General features: G+C 42.8%; 1 protein-coding gene across 3 annotated transcripts; it reads right to left on the reverse strand.

Annotated features, from left to right (window-relative positions):
* Nucleotides 1–3,729: 3,729 nt before the first annotated feature.
* Nucleotides 3,730–21,451, reverse strand: NUS1 (NUS1 dehydrodolichyl diphosphate synthase subunit). 3 transcript variants are annotated; one of them, XM_055713793.1, is made up of 5 exons: nucleotides 20,817–21,444; nucleotides 12,025–12,147; nucleotides 9,456–9,608; nucleotides 5,226–5,325; nucleotides 3,730–3,960 (listed from the first exon to the last, which is right to left on the reverse strand). In XM_055713793.1, the coding sequence occupies exons 1-5, from the start codon at nucleotides 21,217–21,219 to the stop codon at nucleotides 3,870–3,872; spliced, it is 870 nt and encodes a 289-aa protein (XP_055569768.1). In that variant the 5' UTR covers nucleotides 21,220–21,444; the 3' UTR covers nucleotides 3,730–3,869. The 3 variants fall into 3 exon arrangements, 2 of the variants coding, with proteins under 2 accessions (XP_055569768.1, XP_055569769.1); XR_008732787.1 differs by lacking the exon at nucleotides 3,730–3,960 and adding an exon at nucleotides 7,001–7,174 and having other exon boundaries at nucleotides 20,817–21,449; XM_055713794.1 differs by lacking the exon at nucleotides 9,456–9,608 and having other exon boundaries at nucleotides 20,817–21,451.
* Nucleotides 21,452–22,213: the final 762 nt, after the last annotated feature.

Raw genomic sequence — 22,213 nt, forward strand, 5'->3', positions numbered from 1 at the left:
AAAGAATATTTTTTTCTGTCAATAGTTGGGATTTTTTCATTGGCAAGCCTACTGAAAACTCACCACTGCCCGTGCCCAGCATGCTCTTTCACTGTTGTGAATGGAGTGTGCCAGCCTGCCAATAGTGCTCCACCACCTAGAGCTTTCCTCTAGATTGAAGCATATGCAGTTAAAAGCCAGCATGGAAGCATCATATGCTGAATTCTGGCAACAGCAGACTATTTATTCGCTGAAAACTCCCTTCTCTGTAAAGTAACTTGTTTGCCTCCCCAGTTTTCCATTTCACAGCACAGCTGAGGTTAGCAGACACCTCCAGAGATGATCTAGCCCAGCACCCAACCTCTCTGGGCAACCTGCTCCACTCTCTGACCAGCCTCAGAGGAAGTTTTTGCTGATGTTTACATGGATTCTCCTATATTTCAATTTGCACCCACTGCCGCCCAGCCTGTCAGTAAGCACCATCAAGAAGAATGAGGCTGTTTTTACTCCCTCTCCCTCATTTATTTATAAACGTTGGCAAGATCCCTCCTGATCCTTCTCCAGGCTGTTTAGTTTAGAAGAGGCTCTCTCAGCCTCTGCTTGTACAACTGAAGCGCCACTCCTTAACCAGCATAATCATGGCCTTTTGCTGGACTAGGTCCAGCAGCCCACGTCTCTCTTGGACCAAGGAACCCCAGAACTGGACCCAGCACTCCAGATTCCTCACCAGGTCTGAGTAGAAAGGGTCACCTCCCTTGACCTGCTAGCAATGCTCACCTTAACACAACCCCGAAGGCCGCTGACCTTCACTGTGGGCTGGCTCATGCTCAGCTTGGTACCCACCATGACCCTCAGTACTTTTTCAAAACTTACCTGAACACTAACTTCCCGTTTCAAAAGGGTTCATGCTCAGCACCCAGGCACCCCGCAGGCTGTGGAGGCTTCTTCTACACCATGTTTCTCAGCTTCACCATGCTCCAAAGGAGAGAGCTGGCAGCCAGCCAAGCCCAGCACGAGGTTCAGGACTGACTCAGCACCAGGAAGCAAGCTTTTTAGTAGCCAGGAACAAGTTTAGCAAGTTCCCAGGGCAATCAAAAAGGGCTTGGTTTTCTTTCTCTTGTGTTTTTTTGGTGGTTTTTTTTATTATTATTATTATTATTATCATATTTTTATAGTAAATGCTTTACCATAAAAGCTCACACATTAGCTTCTATGAAGTTGGAAGTAGTAGACAATCTGTCCAGTTCTTACAACACAGAAAGCAATTTAAGAGCACGCCATTTAAGTTCTCTACTTTCCCAGAGTGATGTAGCAATATGAGTAAGATTACATCTCAGTCAAACCTGCGAAAGCGTTCATGTATCACCATAGCCTGTAGAAAGATTATAGTCTTTTATTGATTTCTTGGTTTACAGATTCAGATTTAACTTTCAATAATAAAGTTCAATAAATTGATTCCCTAATCATAAAAACTTGTTTTACACATTATGTACAGGTACCCAGAGACTACAGCCATACAGCATGTCACAGCTATACCACAGACCTTCACACAGAACAAGGCAGGGAGAGGTGCTAACTGCAATGACATACATTCAGAGATCAAGTTGTGGATATGCACAGTGCATTTGGCACAGCTCACTGAAGATTGCCCACACAGGGACAGTAAAATAACCCCAACTAAGTGATAACATGGATTAGTTCAACTACATTAATTCCAGGAGGAACACTTCATTCACAATTAAACTAGCCATCAGAAGAGATTTGATTAAGTTGAATCAAATGCGGCTGAACTAATCATATTTTAGTTTCATTAAGCATCCCTCTATAGACAAATATTAGACCTTGAGACCCATCTCCAGTAGAAAACAAGTCTTTTTAGTTGAGATAGGCAGAAGTTTGAGGATTGAGGGGAGCTCAGGTATTAGAAGTATTCTTTGGCAGTTTGATACACATATAAAAAATAGATTACTTTTGAGGACTAAACTAGGCTTTTCCCATTTTATATCTTTACTGCCAGCACCAGAACTGCTTCAGTGACACAGTAACACTTACACATGGTAACTTAAACACAACCTTACATTTTAAAGAAACAAAATTAATATTACAGATAAACTTCAGTACTCCAGGTAGCCTCCAACAGGCTCCCCACAATTAACATTCAGCAAGAAAGCTTTCCTATGGCAATGACAGAACCCAGGAAACACTGCATGACTGTTCATCTTCTCTGCCACACAGTAACTGGTAAACATCAGAGACCAGTCTGCAAAAGGCAGCCAACTGTGCTCTGAACATTCCAGCTCATATAGGATGTTATTTGATGTCAAAAACTTAGTTAATTGATTAAACATCCCCTTCTCTTTTATGAGATGAAGTAGACCACAGCTCTTTCCTGTAACTGCAATCTGATCTTAGCTGCAGGTTTTTGTCATACTCAAGAGTTTACACAATCAGCTTTATAACACTACATGAAGCTACAACAGTTGAAATATACTGTTTCACAAAGCAGCATTCATTTAAAATCTGGCAATTCCCTTTTAAAAGCAGTTGTTTTCCCTCCTAGTGACATGTCTATCCCAAAGGAGATATAAAGCAACACTCATTTTGAAGAGGGGAAAGAAAAAAATATAAGGAAACACTTCCAGAATGAAGTGTCCAACAGTTCTACAGCCTGTAGGGCGGAAGGCCGCAATATTAATTCTCATCTCCAGTAATACAGCTCTAAAGATATTGCTTTGTCCAAATGCTGCTATAAAGACTTCCAATTTCAAATTACTTCCAACAACAGGAATGTAACTCAAACGGGGCATTCCACAATGAAGACCATTCAGCTAATGTATCTATTTAGTTATCTCAGTTTTGAGATACTGTAGTGCAGCTTCATCTTCTTGTCTGCTGCAGACTCCCATTCAAACTTCCAACACACAGCTCAGAACAAACCTAACAAAAGGCTTAACCAGACTCCCTGCTGGGTACACGAGCACAACAAGCAAGTCACATTAGCCATGGAAGTGGACAGTCAGTTTTCAGGTTTTTCAGCAAGTGATGCCAGAGCCTCGGCCAGCTTGTCACATTAAGTGAGAATTTTATGGGGAAGATAGGTATACAAACAATACATAGTACTGTTTGTGCTTAGTCCCTATGGAAAAACTAACCTGATGCTAAAAAAAAATTCATTCAGGGCTGTAGCAATACTATGATTTGACCTCTTCAAGGGGGGGTGGGGGGGAAAGAGAGAGAGAAAATGGGTAGTGCTACACAGAATGCCTAATCCACTTACCATAGAAGCTGCCATTCCTTTTTATGGAATCTTCTCAGTATTTCTAGAACTTGCTACCTACTGCTGGCTTAGTCATCACAGCCAAGTAGCAGTCTCTATTCTCAGTTAACAAAATGGTCCCCTCTGAAATTCACATATTATATAGTAAATATATTTGAAGATAAACCAGATGATCTGCCCCAGAATACCTGACCATATAGATAGAATTAAAAAGAAACAAACTGACATGAAAGTTCTTCCTTGGATTTAAGGACCTTCAGGGCACAGAACTCTTATTTATGTTGTCCTGTACATTTCACAAGACTTAATTCTTGCATGTTCTTTTGGTCACTTGGACATGCATGTTCTTTTGGTCACTTGGACATGAAAAAGAGTAATTCAGCTCTGAACAGTTTTGCTTACAGTAACTTTGTTTTCATGAAGATAATTGTGAATTTTCCCCTCCCCATAGATTCTCACGCATTCACACAGACTCTCTAGAAAGGTAAGACACTTTATTGAATCTGTTGATAAATTAAGAAAGGACTATGAACCAGACTTATGGGTCACAGGTGCTTGTAAACAGACATCAATTCCTTCCCACAGAGAGCCTGACTCCATGCTTAGCCAAAAGTCACTTTCCCCATCGCTGCTCACAGGCTGCATAGTGATGGAGGGCAGAGAAGAAGTCTTCATAGCTGATGTTCAGGTGGGAAGGCAAAGAACTGAGAAAGCAAGTTAGAAGAGTCAAAATAAGCTTTTATAAACACTGCACCATTTGTACGGGCAGTCAGGGATATCACTAAAGCAAGCTGTTGTCTAAGTAACCTTGTGAAGCTGAGAACAACACTTATCACTCAACTCTAGTAACTGAACTAGCTGTTAGCACCGTGTTACCCTCTAAAACAAAGCCTATCCATTAGAGCACACCGGGCACTTCACATTAGTGAGCTGCAGAAGCACAAGTTTGCCCAGACATTTAAGTGCCCTATAAAAGCTCTCAGATTTAAGAAATACAGCAACTCTAGTCAGTTCAGCTATTTTCAAAATTGGAAGGTTATCCAGAGATATGATCATCTTGCATTATCTTATTTCCCTTATATTCTTAGTTTCCCTGTTAGAAACCTGTTAGCAACTCAACCCACATAAGGAACACTGACAGAACTGGGATTGGACCACAGAGACTAGATGGTGACAGAAGTTGTTCCTTAAGCCCGAAGAATAAAGCCTGCTGTTGCCTAACCATAGCTAAAGCTGCAACAATGGATGCTTGACAGGTTTCATTTAACAATTCTTAAATATTCTCAAATCGATCTCCAGGCACCTTTGTTTAGACAGATCTCCTCTTTCCATAAAGTCACAAAGACTTAAGCTACTGTCCTGGTTTTGGTTGGGATAGAATTGATTTTCTTACTAGTAGCTGGTACAGTGCTGTGTTTTTTGATTTAGTATGAGAATGATGTTAACACAAAGAAGTTTTAGTTGCTGCTAAGTAATGCTTACTCTAACTCAAGACCTTTTCAGCTTCCCATGCTCTGCCACTGAGGGAGTGCACAAGGAGCTGAGAGGGAACAGCTGACCCAAACTAGCCAAAGGGTATTCCACACCACAGAATGTCATGCTCAGTATATAAACTGAGGGGAATTGGCCAGGAGGGGCCCATCGCTGCCAGGGACTGGCTGGGCATTGGTAAGCAGGTGATGAGCAACTGTATTGTGCATCACTTGTCTTTCTTGGGTTTTATTTCTCTCTCTTTTTGTAGTCTTCCTTTTCATTACAATTATTACAGTGTTATTACATTTTATTTCAATTAAACTGTTCTTAACTCACAGGTTTTACTTTTTTCCTGATTCTCCTCCACACCCCACAACAGGGTGGGTGGGGAAAGGGGTGATCAAGCAGCTGTGTGGTACTTAGTTGCCAGCTGGGGTTAAACCACAACAGTTAGTCATTATTCCAACCCACTTCACAGTATTTATACGCAACTCACATGATCTCTGTCAGCCTGATGTGCCACGGAAGGAATCCTAATGTGCTGTCCACAGGACCAAACTTCAAGACTAAATCAGGATCAGGAAATCCATTTGTACCTGTAAGAACAAGTTCAATTAGGTTTTATTTAATTCACCAGAAGACTTGTTTTATTTCTAAACCATAAGGCATCTGTTTTTCTTTAAATGCATTTGTTTTTGGTTTTTTTTTTAAATGAAGTGAACCTCCTAAGGACAAGTTAACAATTAAAAGCCCAAGAGGACAGACTGGTCTTGCACCACCCGAACAGGACAAACTAAGCAAAAGCTAAGGTACCCACTGCAGGCCCATCCGGGCTGTTATTTTTATGTCAGGTTACTTTCAAAGACTTGGTAAGGAAGTGATAGGAACACTTACATTGCTCTGAGTAACAGCAAACCTTAACCCTGACTTGTTCTAATTTTGTCTTGGCAAACTTTATTTTAGTAGCATAGAACATGCTGTACCCTGACTCCTACCTACTGCAGTCCTAACTACGCAGAGTTGTAGTCAAGTAGAGTAAAAGGACTATTAACACCAAAAAAATCCAAACAACTTAAGAACTTGATATTGCAGACCATTAGGAAAACAAGTTGTAAAAAAAAATCCTGTCAGATGAATTGCTCCTGTCTCAGTATGGAGCTAGACAGACAATTTTAAAAACAACTTTTACTATAATGTTTCAGACAAGCTGTTGCAGGTGAAATCTTTCTAGTTAGATGAGTGAGGAAGGACAGGGCCATTTTTTTTTCCCCCCTCCCATTACTAAGCAGACAGCATGACCCATCCCAGGGCAGGGCTAGGTAACACTGAAGGAGACTTCACTAGGTGCCCACACTTCTACTCCCCATACCTTAAAACCCCAGTCACTGTCATTGCACTGATGAGAGCATCCTATTGATCTTCTAATGTTGAAGACAAATCAGTGACCAAACCACAGTCTCCCTTCCATAAACTTCTGCCATGCCTGAGCTAGACCAGGCTAAAATTGACAGACAGGCAATACGCTTAGAACAGTATTAGTCCAGCTTTCCCTGCTAATTCTAGCAAGTTGATTGGGGTAACATGTGAAAACCAGTACAGTACCCCAAAGGGACCCAAGAAGGTACGGTGTTCTTCATGCACCTACCTACCTCATCTGAAAAGCATTCCAGCAGCCATAACCCTACTGTGCTATAGTGCTGCAATTAGTCATAATTATTGCATGCTATTTCTTGTCACCCCTTCCATTATCCACTCATTCTATGAGTTAACAGCAAGAGCGCTTACACTGCATAATGCCCACCTTTAACAGATAAAAGTTTAATACTGCTCATTTGTTCTAACTTCATATGTTATTTCTCAGTTCTCACTTGTTTTTAAAAAAACCAACACACCCAAACCAGTTAAGAGCCTTTTACAAGTCTAAGTTTAATTGTAGAGGAAGTTAAACTTTGGGAATAACAGAACAGGAAACTAAAGTTCTATCAGATTTCACTCCGCCCAGGTTTTGAAACAGAAGCTGGAGACTTCAGAAAGTTCATAACCTCCCTCCTCACTGAATCATCGGAACAGTAATCTTTTTACCAGAGGTAAAGAAGCTATGTTCCCAAGCATGTGTATTTCTGAGGAAGGATGAAGTATTTACATGACTGCTTTGTGCCATCATCCAAATCTCATCCCAAAGTTAAGAAAAAATTATAAAGCAAAAGCCACTTATGCGTTCAGAAGCTTGCATGTTAGTATGAAAGAGCTTTGCAGGGAAGCAGTGAATACTTAGAAGTGGGGACTCTGGAGGAAGTGGACAGCTTTACTCATCAGCTGATTCAGTAGCTGAGTACTCCTCAGCTGGCCAGTTCAGCGGCAGGATCTTCAACACTGCAATGGCTTTTCAAACAGGGAAAGACCTTCAGAGCCCAGTTAATGCTAATACTTCCTTCTGGTTCCTATCTGAAGGAAAATGAAAATGTACACTGTAGTATTACTGTCAGAACAGCCTACTCTAAACACAGCTTTCCACTCTGCATTCATTTCTCTACCTAAATTTATCAACACTACAGATACTTCACACATGGAAGCTCCCTCAGAGCTGCTAGAGTTACAGCACTCTCCAAGTTTAGCACACGATAGAAGGATTTGGGAATTGACTCAAAAAAACAAAAAAAAGCCAAAAGGCTTGGACACTCAAGGGACAGGAAACTGGCAACATCCCTTCTACGTCAGGAGTTCTGAGAGGGGAATATGAAGGAATTTCTAGAGCTGATAGCACTACCCTTCTCCACATAGATTTTTTTAGGGCAACTTCAACAGCCTTAATTGATAGTCATGTTCTTTACTGGGAAGGTGGACAGCAAGTAGAGACAATATTATAATGCAGCTTTTTTTTAATCCTACTTTTCTGAAAACAAGCTGGTTAGTTGAGGCATTGCTCATAAGAAAGTACTCTTACACTGAAGAAAATGCAAGCTGTAAGAATTAGAGCATGAGTGGATTAAGAACCAGAAACGCCACATGACAAGCTAGAACCATACTATTTCAACATTAGACTTCAATAACTGCATCTTAAATATGAACATAAAGTTAAAAACCTACATTATCAGGTATTTAAATAAAATATGAAGAACGAGAAACTTATGGCAGTCACCATGAACGCAAACCCTAAAAATAAAACTACTCAAGTACTGCTTTTCAGAACTCACTCTCATCTTACATCAGTAACTCACAGATGTTTACATTCAATATCTTTCCATTAAGGATGCACAGAAACTAAATTTGCTTACAACTAAAATAAGTAGTTTCATAAGCTGCTACTAAATAAGCCATGAAAGAATAGATCATCTTCAACTGGCCCAAACATCAAAACCAAGCCAATTAATAAGCAGGACTAGTTATAAATACTATCCTTAGTTATTAGCCACACAGATTAAGCAGCCTGTTTCAAAGTTTACACTTTTGACAGTTTCAAAGTCTAGGAGATTTCTCTTTCTGTGCTTAGCTAGCATGCATTACTTGAACAAGAATCCTATTCAATGTAAGACTGGACCTAATACTTTTACCATACCCAGACACTTAAATGCACAGACAGAAGATCATAAGTGTCTGAGAAACTCCAGTTAAACATTACTGGCCAAAATACATACATGGGTATAATTTTTCACCAGTTTTTCATTTAATGAGTGACTGTTTTAAAGAAGCAATTATTCACTTCCTTAAACTGCCTTTGTAGTATAACAGGACAGATGTCTTACGTTACTTGTTCAGATACCTTATTCAATATGTTTAATAATTCTGTTAGTGAGAAGCTATCAAACCGCATGCTGACAACAGGGATAGAATTCAGTTTGAAGTGGAGATTGAAGTGTCCAAACTGCAACAGCAGTCAGTCTGCAGAGCAATTCAGTCGACCACCAATTTTAAAAGAAAAAAAATAATCACTCTGAAGTCCAATTAACAGAAGCCACACTTAAGATAGTGTGCCTGCACACTTCAGCTTGGATGTCTGCAATCTGAAACCTGAACCCTGCCAAGCTAATTAAGCTGCAATTAACATGCATGAACCACCTAGGAAAGCTGAGCAACTATTACAGCTCTATAGCACCACTGGGGAAGTGGAGGCTTGCTCTGAACTACTTCTCCCAGATGTGAGATTAGGGCAGCCCTGCCCTTTTCATAGCTATTGCACGTAGCCATGCACCTCAGTGCAGAGTTAGCAATCTGCATGAATCAGTAATGAAGATAACTAAGCTAGTGTGGGTTACACAGCAGGAAAAGATCGTAAAGTACACTACCATCTACACTCAGGGCAGTAGTTAGGCAGAAGTAACAGCTTTAAATGCTGTAACTAGATCCAGAAGAGACTCTGCCCATACCCGGGTTTGCAGCATGCTAGCCTGCAAGTTAACCTAAGTTATAACAGTCTAGTTTCAAGTGATCCCTGCAGTACTTTTTTTCAGAAAACTCATTGCACAACATCCCACAGAGGCTGTAAACTCTGAAAAGCTAAGACTCTGCAATATAGCTTAAAGTTTCCTTTTTCTGCTTAAAGAAAAAAGTTCAAAAGACAGTAGACCAGTAAGAAATTCTTAGCAGAAGCCTGAAAGCAAGTCATAACTTACCCCGATAGCCTAAGCATCAAGATGCATACATTCTAAGCAATAAATATACTAGAAACCAAAACTGTTACAAATCTGATACTCTTTCCCCTCTTCCCCACAGACCATGTCATACTTACTACTTAATAAGTTGTCTAACACATTCACATCCAGGTCTGTGTATGTTCTTTGCTGCTGTGCTACCAACTGACAAAAGTTCTGAGCAGCTTTTACTATGTCTGCTTTTCCATCTTCTGGAGACAGCACCTTCAATGTAGATTGGCAATTTAAAACTGAAAGTACAAAACACAGTTTAAAAGCAACAGAAATATAGTTGTTTTGAATGTGCTTTAGATAGTCACAGGATATATTTGAAAGGAACTTGTAGTTTACTTCCTGTATTATACAACTGGATACACTTGATCCATCTCTTACAGGAGTAGTCAAGTCTTCTGGATTTGCTGTATTACTAAAACACAAATTTAAGGCAATTATTTTGAGAGGTCTTCTGAAAAGTGGTTTAATTAACGTCAGTCTTGACATGTGGAGTCTTCCAGGAAACTTGCATTTGTTCTTACACTGTCAGGCAAAGCAGTGAGAGGAAAGTGCCTAAACAGTAAACTGGGGAGTCGTTACTCCCTGAACTGCAGATCTTTCTGCAAAGGGAAAAAAGATCTAATTCCTACCCTAAAAGAGGAAGGTGTTTCAACAGCTGCTGTGGACACTCATGTGACACTGATTAAGCTGGAGCTCTTCCCAAATATGATCCCAGAATCTTTCAGCAGCATTTCAAAACTGATGCAAGAGTTCCAACATTGATTTAAGGTTGCTACAGAGAGCTAGGAACCAGATGTAATAGCAATGAAATTGACCCATTAATCTCTATGGCTGACTTAAGACGACATTTCACAACAATCTTACTGTCTACACTATGGTGAGGCAAGAGTCTCCTCACACTACATGACTTGCTTTATCATCAGTTCTGATAAGGTACCCCTTAGGTAACTCAGGTAAACTTAAGAAAGCTGAAGGCTACCAAGAGTGTCCTAAACCCAGCTTGAAGTAACTAGGTTAAATACTAGTGTGGGGCCGTACGAGACTTATATAGAACTTATGGTTGTTATAATCAGATACTTCAAAATAGTGTTTCTTAAAAGTGCATAACTTGACTGTAAAGAACCACGGAATACAGTCAGAAGACTCGTAAGAACACCTCAAAAACCCTCAGTCTATCCAAAACTACCACAATGAAAATAATTGTTCCTTGATATTGTTTAATTTGTCACATGTCCCATGTTAAAGGATCTCTCTCTAACAGTATTCATAAATAGAAGACATGTCATTTTGCTTCTCAAAAGTTAAAACTTGCAGTTTAATATTATAAAATGGACAGATATCAGGTTGCTCGGTTCAAAGTATGGAGCATCTGATCTGACTGTGGAGCCTTCTAAGAAAGAGTGAAAAATTCTAAAAAGAGCAGAAAACACCTCTGCTTTTCATAGTTTCCTTCACAAAAGGCTCCCGAGACTTAAATGTACCTTTTCAGTCAGCAAGTCTTGAGCAGTCTTTGAGTAGTTCATTTAGTCTGGATGTAAAGATCCTGATTCAGGTAAGTGCAGCTAAGTATGCTAGTTAATGACATTAGCAGCCTGTCTACCCCATTTTCTGTTTGTTATTTCAACCTTCACAGGAATAAAGAGAAATAACATGAAACTTGGATGCTTCCATGTAAACGCTAGCACCTTAGCCTAAGTTGCTTATAAGGTAAGTTTATGTTGAAACACATAGAACTCTGTGCTGGAAAACTGGTGCAAGTGATCTTGCCATCCCATCGTCCCTTTTACAGGAAGCAAAACGCAGCCAGCAGCCTCTTAAGAAAAAACTACATTTCGCAAGCTGTAGTACATTTAGCTGCATTTAAGTCTTTAAACTATGTAGCATGATTGCCCTAAAACACAAGGGTTTTATTATGAAACCTATTTAAATATTACAAGCCACAGTTAGGAGAGCTGTAAGTATCAATCTATCCCTCTAAGGCAAAGGCCTGCTTTAGTAAGCACATGCTTATGACTTACTACATTTTGAACAGAATTCTAGCATTTGGTTACTCAGCATACATAAATGAATACTTGCAGCACACAATATTGAATAAGGAACATTAACCTTGAAGCATATTCCTGTTTCTCATTTCTACATGCAAAAGCTACTATCACAGAGTATTATTTTTTTTAACTTACACCCTTTACCTTCCCAGTGTCATTATACATTGCCATGACAATGTGCAGTTTTGCTCTTTCCCTTCTTCCTTCCCACTCTGATGTATAAGTTTGGAAAGATAGAAGTGTTAACTTGACATCAGGTCCCTTACATTTACTCCAGTGCTTTTTCAACTCTCTCAGCAAAAGAATTCACTTCACTGAAACAATAGCGTTGAGCTACACTGATGCATTAAAAGGGTCATGGTACAACAGTCAGGGTAAAGGAAAGATCAGACTACCCAGTAATCATCACTATGGGAAAGAGGGCATTACTGTATTTTCAGTTAGGAACAAAGCAGCACAATGGAAGTTTAATATCCCAGGAAGGTTGCATGATAATCAGTTGCTTAATGAAGGGAAAGGTACACAGGATTGTGTTTAAGGAAAAGCAGAGTTATGATTTATATACAGCTATTTAGTCATACCAATCCCTCTGCGCAATTCATCTTACCTTGATCAGCTTTGTCTTGATTCGCAAATTCCACTGTGTACTTTGAGCAATCTAGTCCTAAGAGTTCTTGCTGCTGTTTCAAAATTTCATCCATCAATCTTGAATTATTCCTCTTGAAAATACCTTTAAAAAAGGGTGCATGTCAGCCAACTCCTACAAAGGGTAGTACAAAACAAATCTGACACTAGGCAAGAAGAAAAGAGAATCAGGTAGTCAGTACTGGTTTCAAACCGGAGTTCACAAGTATGATAAGAATCCAAAACAACTGCTACTGCATATGACTAGCTTTAGTGACCTTGCAAAAAGAATTAATGTGCTTTTGTTCCTCTTTCACCCAGGCTGGTTTAAGTAGCAAGCTGCAATTGCATGAGGGATAGTTTAAGACTTACTGCCCTTAGTAAGCTAGCAATAGTTTGAGATAGCAATACCCTACCAGGACACGGCCATCAAGTTTGTTTAATGCCCACGCTGCTGTAGGTTTGCAGATTAAGTCTGCTACCACTTACTGTCTTACTACTGAAGCCCCAGGCTAACAGTGCAAGTCAATACTAAATCAGTGTATCAGGCACAGTAACTGCACTCTTACGCTATGGCCAACGTCATAGATTTCCTAAAAACAGGATTTCACAAGCTGTATATTTCAAGGAATTAATGCAGCCTCCAAGGCCTTTTTATGCTTACCTGTTTATGGCAGACATATTTTGAGTGCAGCAGATTACAAAAAACTGCTAACTAAATATACTTAGGATCCCATTCTAAAATAAAACCTAGCTCTTGAGACACAACTATTTATAATTAAAAGCCACAGTAAAAATTAAGTGTTTCAGCTTAATTATCTACCATGCAACAGTGTGGCTAGCCATATTTACTTAGGAATTGATAATGCTTTTATCACATTGTATCCAGGGGTTGGCACTAAGAGCTCAGGTTTCATTCAGAAATCCCATGTCAAGCACTTCTGTTGACCAGTCCAAAAATGCCCACACAATCTAACAAGAAACACTGAACTCTATTCAACAGCTCAACGCAATTCTGAGATTAGTAACTGCTACAAACAGCAGTTTCCACATCAGCAGTGGTCAGTGTATAAGCATTGGGTTAAGACCGTACGTAATATATCAGGAGTTAGTTTGCAACATGAAGCGATACAACTCATTTAATATGCTAGCCTTTAGGCCTAGTGAGTTAGTATTTTTACACAGGTTTCATTAGATGTTTTAACAGGTGGTAAAGCATCTGATTTTCCTCCCATCCTGGACACTTCCTGCAAAAAAATAATTTGCTTCGTTACACAAGTGTTTGCAATGCTTATAACTGATTTCACATGTTGACAAGTAAACCTCAGTAAGGCAGCAACCTTGATAGAAAAAAAGTGTTAGATTTTCACTAAGTCTAATGTTAAATTGTTACACTTTGTGCTCCTGCTTATTAGTGTATATTCATACGTATTAGAAATTGAGACTGCTGCTTTACTGTCTGATACAACTCTGCTCGGGTAAGTCTGTTCTGTGCTAGAGTTAGCACTGTCTTCCTTACACCTAAGATCAGTGCAGCTATTGCCATTGCTAATCCCACACCATCTTCAAGTAAGATCTATACGAGGTTGCATGTACCTCACCTCTAAGAGTCACTTGACTTCAGTCCACTTTTCAAGATGAGAAAAAACACACCTGATGTTCAATAATCAGAAAATGAGTTGGCATAGTTAGGAGGGTCTCCCAATCTGGAAACAGACAGCTGCTCTCTTCTTCCCCACCCAACACAAATGACATCAATTCTTTTCTCTTGAAAAGTTGTTACCTATTCCCATCAAAGGTCGGAAGAACAGATTTAAGAATCCACACTCCAGCTCTGAAGTAAATTAAGGCATTGAGGATAACAGGCAGGAGAATAGACTAAGGTGCTTACTGCTCTATAAGAAAGAGCATCAGATAAGGACCTTTGCTGGACCGAGTCCTTTAATACATACAGTGGATACTGAAGACATGCTAGATTTGTTCTTGAGATTTATCCAAGTATCACCAGCATTTCCCTTTCACTCTCCTCACATGTTTCACCCACCTCCTTCGTTCAAACCTGGGTCCTGTGTTGCTCTTTGAACAGCAGTTTTACATAAACTGGAAGCTATTGTAGTTATCACTGTATTGTGGTATTATCACTGTACAATTGTAATAAGTCTTTCCTGGAAAGACCTCCACACCTAAATTCCAACTGATCCACTAACCTTGACACACCTACAGTTTTCCTGCAGAGATGATCCTGAAGCACATCAGAAGGTAGAAAACATCCAAACTGAAATCTTCATTTAAAACCAATAACTTTGGGGAACTTTACTCCTTCAGCATTTCATCTCTCACTCAGTGGACAAGAGTTTTTCTTACAAATGCATACAATGGCAAGTCCAGCCAGAAGCAACATACATGGACCAAATTTACACTTGACTTTAAAAATTATTTTGCATAGTTGTGGCTCAGACACAGACTCCCTTATGTATCTCAAAAACAAATTTGCCTACAAGGTTCATTTCGTAAAATTTATAAAATACATCCAAGTTAGTTCTGGAAGATGCTTTTGCTAATGTATATATGATAGAGTAATCAAGAGTGCACGAGCAGATCAACTCACTGACAGAATTCAAGTGTTCCTAGGCAGCAAGACTTAAATCTTGATTTAATCCTACATTCCCATTTTGTTCAGTCTTACACAAGTTGAAAGCAAGTCCATAACATGATTTTAACATTATAGAAAGTTAATGCCTGACAAGAGGTCTAATAAATTCTAGCAATAGAACAGCTGTTTGCTGTTAAGTGGGGAGAATTTCAGCCCAACTACTATTTCTAATATGGAACACAATCATGAAATTGTCACTATTATTTCTCATTAGAAACATTTTTTTTGAAAAGCAGAAACAGTTTTGTTCAGTTACGACTCTGGAGTCCTTACAGGCTAGTAAAAATGCGTATATTCCAGTAAATGAAGTGTTTTAAGAATTATGCATATTTAAGCACTATAATTCCCAAAGCAAGAGAGTACAAACTTCAGTAGCTCTGAAAAAAAAAAACCCAACAACTCACCAGCAGAAACTGAGAACTTGTGAGCTGTTTCCAGGGGCGATTGTCATTTTTACAACACAAGCTGCAAACCTGCTATTGATCATTAGTTCCCCTTACAGCAGAGGCAAACCAGAAGCGGGTTAGTTTTCTGCAGCAGTCCTCCTTACAGAGGTCTTTTCCAGGGCATGTGCCTTTTGCTCAGTTTTGCAGTAGTTACAAGCCATGCCCCTTCGCAGACAACTGTGGTGTTGCAGCATTTTAGGGTTAGAGACTGACAAATCCCTCTGTAATTAATAGGCCCCGAGGTCAGCAGAAGCAAGGCTCAAAAGTGACAGGAAGTGCAAACTGGGAAGGGAACAACTGACACAGCTGGCATCAACCATCTGTTTGTCCAGCTAGACTACCACAGCCACCACCTGTTCATGCCTCGGTAGCATCTCAAGGTTCAACATTCTCACTTGCCCTGCATTATAATGCAGCACAACCCAGTAAAACACAGAATAAGAGTTGGCTCTTCCTTACGAGGAAACACCTTAACCAAAGTTAAGCATAGGAGAGAATACATTTCCACAGCATTTCAGTATTTTCTCAGCTCCCCTCCAGTGCCAACAAGGGAATAGTCGTAAGGTAAGAAGTCTGTTTAAAGCATCAAAGTATCAACAGTTTGAGAAACATCAAATCATAACCCACTTCAAATGGGCAAGAAACTTAACACACGAACAACTTCTGCCCACATCCTCATGTTGGATCATGCTGGCTGATAACAGAGGAAAGCAGGCATTACACTGGACCTTATAGGATATGGAAAGCTAGAATACAAGAGCCTAGAAAAAATACAATCCAACTTTGAAAGTGGCTGAGGTCACTTAAGCTTCGCCCCCATTGAAGCTACTTAAGCTAGCACTAAGAATACAAGTTAGAACTTAAAACCTCATGGGTGACCATTCCTCCCACATTTCTTCTTGGAGGGACGTTCTGTACCAGGAGAACAAGAGCTCATCAGCAATCAAGAGAAGGGATACTGCTTTCATACCACCCATACCTATAAGTAGATTACTTTCTGCAGATCAGCGTTAGTCCTTTTAATAAATGTGGTCTGCGGACTCCTCCCAACCAAACACCAAAATAAAACCATTGAAAATAAAGTTTAACATGGGTGAAGACCTATACCAGTATCACATGGCATATATTTCACAAAAGTGTTCTGGTAAATACAAAAATTGTGATTTTGTATTATCTCCCCCAATGAAGCGAACATACTGAATGCCCAGAAAGTTTCATGAATTGACTAGAACTTCAAAATTATCAAGTAATTTGGAAGAGACTATTTTGTTAGCCCTGAATGTAGGCTTTTAATTTCTTTTGATTACTGCAATACTCTATCCTTTCAAAGAATTTCTAAGGGAGAATTGGTGAGAAGCAGTTCACTGGACAGCTAAACCCCGGATGAAGAAACCCAAGTTCTCAATACAGTCGTACTATGCCTTTTAAGAAACCTTCAGCCTGAAGCATCTACTCAAATGCCAAGATTCAGCAAGCTCCCAAAAGGCATTCTAGACACATCCCAAACTATCTCAGGAGAGCTTCACTGACGTACAGAAGTAATGCTCAAGCAAGCTCCCAAATGGCAAAGTAACTTTAACAGAAGAAAGCTGAAGCATGTGACACAGGTCAAAGGCTTCTGCTCCCCAGAAGGTACTTCCAACTGCTACTATATAATTGTACAATCACTGCCTTCTGACTGTGGGAAGGCTGCATTATTACTTCAGAGATAAGGTCTTGATCAGCATAGCTGGATTTCTACCAAGTAATAGGACTGGCAATACAGAAGTCCACAGAAATAAAATCCTTGATAAAAACCCTTACGTTTTAGTCAATCTGGATTTAATAACCAAGGTGCAGCCAGCAGCATTATGTTTATTCTGGCTTTGTTCTGCTGCTTATTAATAAACATTGAGAGAATGAAAGAGGCCCCTACACACCAGATGCAGTAAAAGCATGCCACCTTAGGCCGCCAAGCCTGCTAGGGCAGGGGTGAAGATCGGTTTTGAGCACTGCAACTCATAGCACCATATATTTATTACAGTACAAGACAGTTACTTACATTATGATCCTCTTGCATTCTGCAAAGACCTTTTTACCCCAGGCTTCTGGCATACTTCATGGATTCAGAGAAGACAGCCAAGTACCTAATCACATCCCACAAGTATTACCCAATACATTTGTAGCATACTGGGTTCTGTAACTGCCCACAGGAATCGGCTCCAGCCAAGTTGCCCTTTACAGTTACTGGTGCAGCTGCTATAACACACTAGCATCAGCAGGGATGCAGCTACTTAGCTTGACACCAAAGAATATAGATACAACCTACTATTTAGTAATTTTGTTAAAAATACAAAAATTCACTATTATAAACAAATAAACAGCTTATCTGTCACTTCTTTAAAGAAAGTACTTCATGCTTCCCTCTCCTCCTACAAAAGGGGCAATTAAGGACACATTTTTAATGTAAGCCTTCTGCAGGAAACCGACACAGTATTTCTTCCAGAAAACGTAACCAGGGAAGACCACTCTTGTAATCAGTTTCCTGTTGCAATGAGAAGAATCTCTATACCACAAATATGCAGTGGAAAAAAAAAAAGGAACTAAACTAAAGTATACCTCAGTACATCTAACACAGATTCAGAGCACTTGTCATTGCATTTCCTTCTTCACCACAGCCAGCATCAGTGGGGACAACTTATTTTTGATAAGTCAATAGTTGGTATAACTGTATTAACACAAAACCTCTCTGAAGCAGATCAGCAGGCCAAAAGTAAGTCTCATTACCTGAGAAGCTTAAAACAAGTGTATAGCGTAGTTAAGGTTCACCTTTTGCTTACTGATAAAAGCAAGCTGTACCCAATTTTATTCATCCTCACTACACTGGTGTTACCATCAAGGGTTCCAGACATCACTATTACCAAGAACCAGATTTAGCAACAACTGTAACATCCTACTTAACAACTCTATCTGGAAATGCTGCATGCTCAATCCAGACACCATAAGGAGCTTATCACCGAAAGAAAGGCAATGTATCTGCTGTTACCAGAAGCACATACTCAAGCCATACGAATGACTACTTGCTCACTCTCTGAAACCAGTTTAAAAGGCTCAGCTGACAAGACGCTGTGCAAAAAGCAGTTGTGGCTACTACCCCAGAAAACCTGTGAAGAACATCCATGTGTAATGGCAGCCTATCCTCATCAACTCTGAAAGTTTGGCAAAAGCCACCCATTTAAAACATTTTAATTGTTCTGCATCATCTTGCATTCTTCAATTATGTTCCAACAGACTGGAATTCAAGCTGGCAATTAAACCGGCATACTCTGGTATCAAGGAACTAACAGAAGAACGAACTACTGAAGAACACTGTCTTGATATTAGAGCAATGAGAACATGGCTACACTTTCAGTTGTCAAAGGTGTTAACAAAACCTCTTAACATGCAACTTTAGCACGAATGCTACAATGTATGGAAACAGCAGCAAATAATCTCAAAGATACTTTTTTTTCCTGAGCTGCCAACAACGACAATTGCTCTGCAAGCTTATTAAGCCACCCTACTCTTCAAAGGACATAACCTTGTCATTTCTGGTCATTCTATTTACAGGTTTTAAGTCAGTCTTAGATCTGACTGGATCTCAACACGTGTGCTGAAAAAGCAGAAGTGGCTTCTGCCTAATGAAGGTGTCAAGACACTACAACAGAACTGGCTCCTGCTTGTCAGACAGGATCTCAGTGACAGCGGCTACCAAAGCATTGGCTGATGCCTCCTCCCTCCCCAGTGTTGAACAGTTGCACAGCCAGCAAGCCAAAAACTAAGACCACCAATAAACATGACACTCAGCTGTATCTGTCCCTCAATTCAGTTCTCATTGACACCATTTATGCAGCACAATGCAGGGATCTAAAAAGGAATTAAACATACATACAGAACACATTAGGCAATAGTGCAGATAACTTATTTGAGGTCTGACAGAAATCTAGAGATCCCATACAATAAAATGTGTCTCTTCAGGCTTCAAGGGAAAGTCTCACTCTCGTTTGGTACTAATGTTTGCTCTGCAGCATTTAACATGGTTGAATGCTTTCCAAGTTGACAACAAGAAAACATCAACATGTAAATGGCTTTTCAGAAGGTGCTGACTGTTTTCTCTGTCCTCGAGATGTTATCCGTATATTTTACGCCATTCCTTGAGTTTCAAATGAGGAAATACTCTCCCACTGAAACACAACATAACCAAGTTCCACAACAGCCCAGAACAGATGGCCAGTTTAAACTGCATGACTGGCATTAAGCCCAGTTTCTTAAAAAGATCTTAGAGAATTTAGTGAAAGTCAAGCTATTTAAGTCCTTTATCACATATAAAGGACCAGACATGAAACAGAACTCTTAACGGCAGCGGTTTAGAAAAACAAAATATTCACAAATGCCTATGTTCAGGGAAAGGCCTGCACATCTCAAATGCTTTTGCACACTTGATGACAATCAGCTACTTACGTGGGAGGTACTGCTGAGTTTTTCCTGAAAAAGTACTAGAAAACTATTATAGACTGTACTTCTAACCTGGCATAAATCCACAGAGTTGATCTAATTTGCATGACATCTCTAGACAGCCATCAGAAGCAGCTCAAAGCAAGTGTCACCACTGACAGCAACAGCACAGGGATCTCCAGCATGAAGCTTTCTCCTCCAGAGAGGACAGATTCAAGACACAGTCCATCTCATGCATTATTAGCCCTTCTGAGCTGATAGCTTATCTAGTCTCAGTTAGAGATCACATCTCAACAGCTAGGCAGAAAGCTTCACCTAAGAATATCTTGAATATGACTGGCTTCACCACCTCAGCAGGAAAGGACAGCTGTGAGGAAGACAGATCCGTTCCATGATTATTCCACAGAACATTAAATCCAAACCCTGAACTTATCATTAAGATACTCAGTGACGTGGAATCAACTTACCTGCAAGAGCAAGAGTTCAGTCTTGCACCCAAGACCCAGTAATGAATAGAGTCACATAGTAGATATGAAAAAAACCTAAAGTTTTCACAAGCACTGGCTTGGGGTTAATTCAAACATCAAGTAGCAGTAGTCCTTATGCCACATGCAGGCCAGATAATTTAATTTTACAATACAGACTGCACACAGGACATACATGTTTATGTCCAACCACCTTTCCATCCTGCCTCTTCACATGAAAGGGAGTACATGAAATTAGATGACTGCTCTCGTTCATCTACATCTGGAAATTCAGACATGGCTCACAACACCCGCTCTTACAAGCTCTGAAGCTAAAGCTCTAACTTCTCTACTAACAGCCTGTACCCTACACGGCCATAGCTTTCAGATGCCAGCGGTTCCTGCCAGCCCAGGGCTAGGGACAAGGTTCCTGAAAGGCCCCACCACACCTGTCCCCTCCAGTGAGCAGGCGGCATCAGGTCACCCTGACCCAGGAGCTGGGGCAGGAGGTCACTCGGGGCATTCCCCGGCTTACCAGGGCCACGAGCTCCGCAGAGGCCAAGCGGCTCCAGGGGACGGGAAAGGAGCTGCCGACGGCGAGGCCGGCACGCGGCTCGGGAAGACCCCGGGTGCGGGAGCCCCTCCCCCGGCCCCAGCCCCAGCCCGGCGGCGCCGCGGGCCCCGGCAGCGCTTCCCCGGGGCGCCTCCGCGGCACGACCTCCCCCGCACTCCCGCTCACCATTATGGTCGTAGACGCTGACATAGGAGATGCCCACCGCCATGCACCACACCACCAGGCTGGCCATGTCCGCGTAGCTCGGCTCCTCCTCGGTCACCACCAGCCCCATGTGCACCGGCAGCTTCTGCAGGGCTCGCCCGTCCGAGCGCCACCGCTGCCGCCGCTGCGCCGCGCCCCCGGGCCGCCGGCGCGCCGCGCCCGCCTTGCGGAAGGCGAAAGCCCCGGCGGCGGGCGCCAGGAGGGCGCAGGAGGCGGCGGCGGAGGCGGCGCGGCGCCAGAGCCAGGCGCGGGGCCCGGCGGCGGCGCGGCCGCGCAGGCAGGCCAGCAGCGCGCGCTGCAGGCAGAGCAGGGCGCGCAGCAGGGCGTGCAGCGCGCGCCACGCCAGCCCGCCCGCCCCGCTCATGGGGGGCGCGCGGCGCGGGGCGGCGGCGCCGCCGCCAACCGACAGGAGCGCAGGGGGCAGCGGCGCGGGGCCCGCCGGGGGAGCCGCGGGGGGTGCCTCAGCCGCAGCGCGCCGCTCGCCGCGCCGCCGCCATCCTCTCAGTGCGTCCGCGCCCACCGCCCGGCGAGCGCCGCCAGCGCGGCCATCTTCCTACGCCCCGCCTGATCTTTCACCTCTCACCTCGCCACACGCACGGCGCCGGTTGGCCGCCAGGCAGCCGCCGTCACTTCCGGCCACGGAGAGCGAATGACGTGGCCCTGAGGGACGGGACGGGGCGGGGCGGGGGAGGGAGGGCTGGCTGGGAACGGCCCGGGGGCGGGGCGCGGCCGCCCCGCCCCTCAGGAGTGGGCGGGGTCTCGGGCCGGAGCCGCGCCCCCTGGCGGCCGTCGCTGGCACCGACCCCACCTGTGCCCGGGGGCGGGGAAGGCGCGGGGGTGACCGGGGCCGCGGGATCGGCGTGACGCGGGGGTGGGGGTGCTCGTTGCTGCGCGCCGGCCCTCCCAGCGCTTCCGTGCGGGCTTCCCGGCGGGGCCGGGCCGCGGCTTGGGCTCGGCCTCGGGCTCGCCTTAGGACCCTCCCCGCGGAGGGCCTTCTTGGCGGCCGTGGGGCCTCGTTCGCGCTGGCGTTTGGGACGGGGCGGGGGAAAGGGGAACGCCGCAGGGCAGCCGGGCCTCACGGCGGTCAGTGAAACCGGCACGTGCCACCCTGCAGGCCCCGCGGCCCGCGAGAGGGCCCCGGGCGGCCGGGCCGGTGAGGCTCGGGGGCGCGCGCCCCATCTCCCCGGTGCCCACGGAAGCTGCAGGGTGTGCTGCCTCGGCGTGTACCGGCCCCCGAATCCGAAGGGACGAACCCCACTGCTGGCACAAGATAGAGCTAACAAGCCAGCCCTGTGCCGTCAGACCGATGGGTGGGCTGAAAAGACAAAGGGAGGGAGGTATTTAAAGCACTCTCATTA

This window comes from Falco cherrug, chromosome 6 (assembly GCF_023634085.1).
Source record: "Falco cherrug isolate bFalChe1 chromosome 6, bFalChe1.pri, whole genome shotgun sequence".
NCBI classification, from domain to species: Eukaryota; Metazoa; Chordata; class Aves; order Falconiformes; family Falconidae; genus Falco; species Falco cherrug.

Bases quoted from the DNA above. Each gene is read 5' to 3' on its own strand.
- NUS1 (XM_055713793.1), bottom strand. From the start codon at position 21,219: ATGAGCGGGGCGGGCGGGCTGGCGTGGCGCGCGCTGCACGCCCTGCTG. The intron at 12,148-20,816 runs GTGAGCGGGAGT...CCTTTTTTAAAG, and splicing joins CAGCGTCTACGACCATAATG to GTATTTTCAAGAGGAATAAT. The intron at 3,961-5,225 runs GTGAGTTGCGTA...TTGCTTTCTCAG, and splicing joins ATCAGGCTGACAGAGATCAT to TTCTTTGCCTTCCCACCTGA.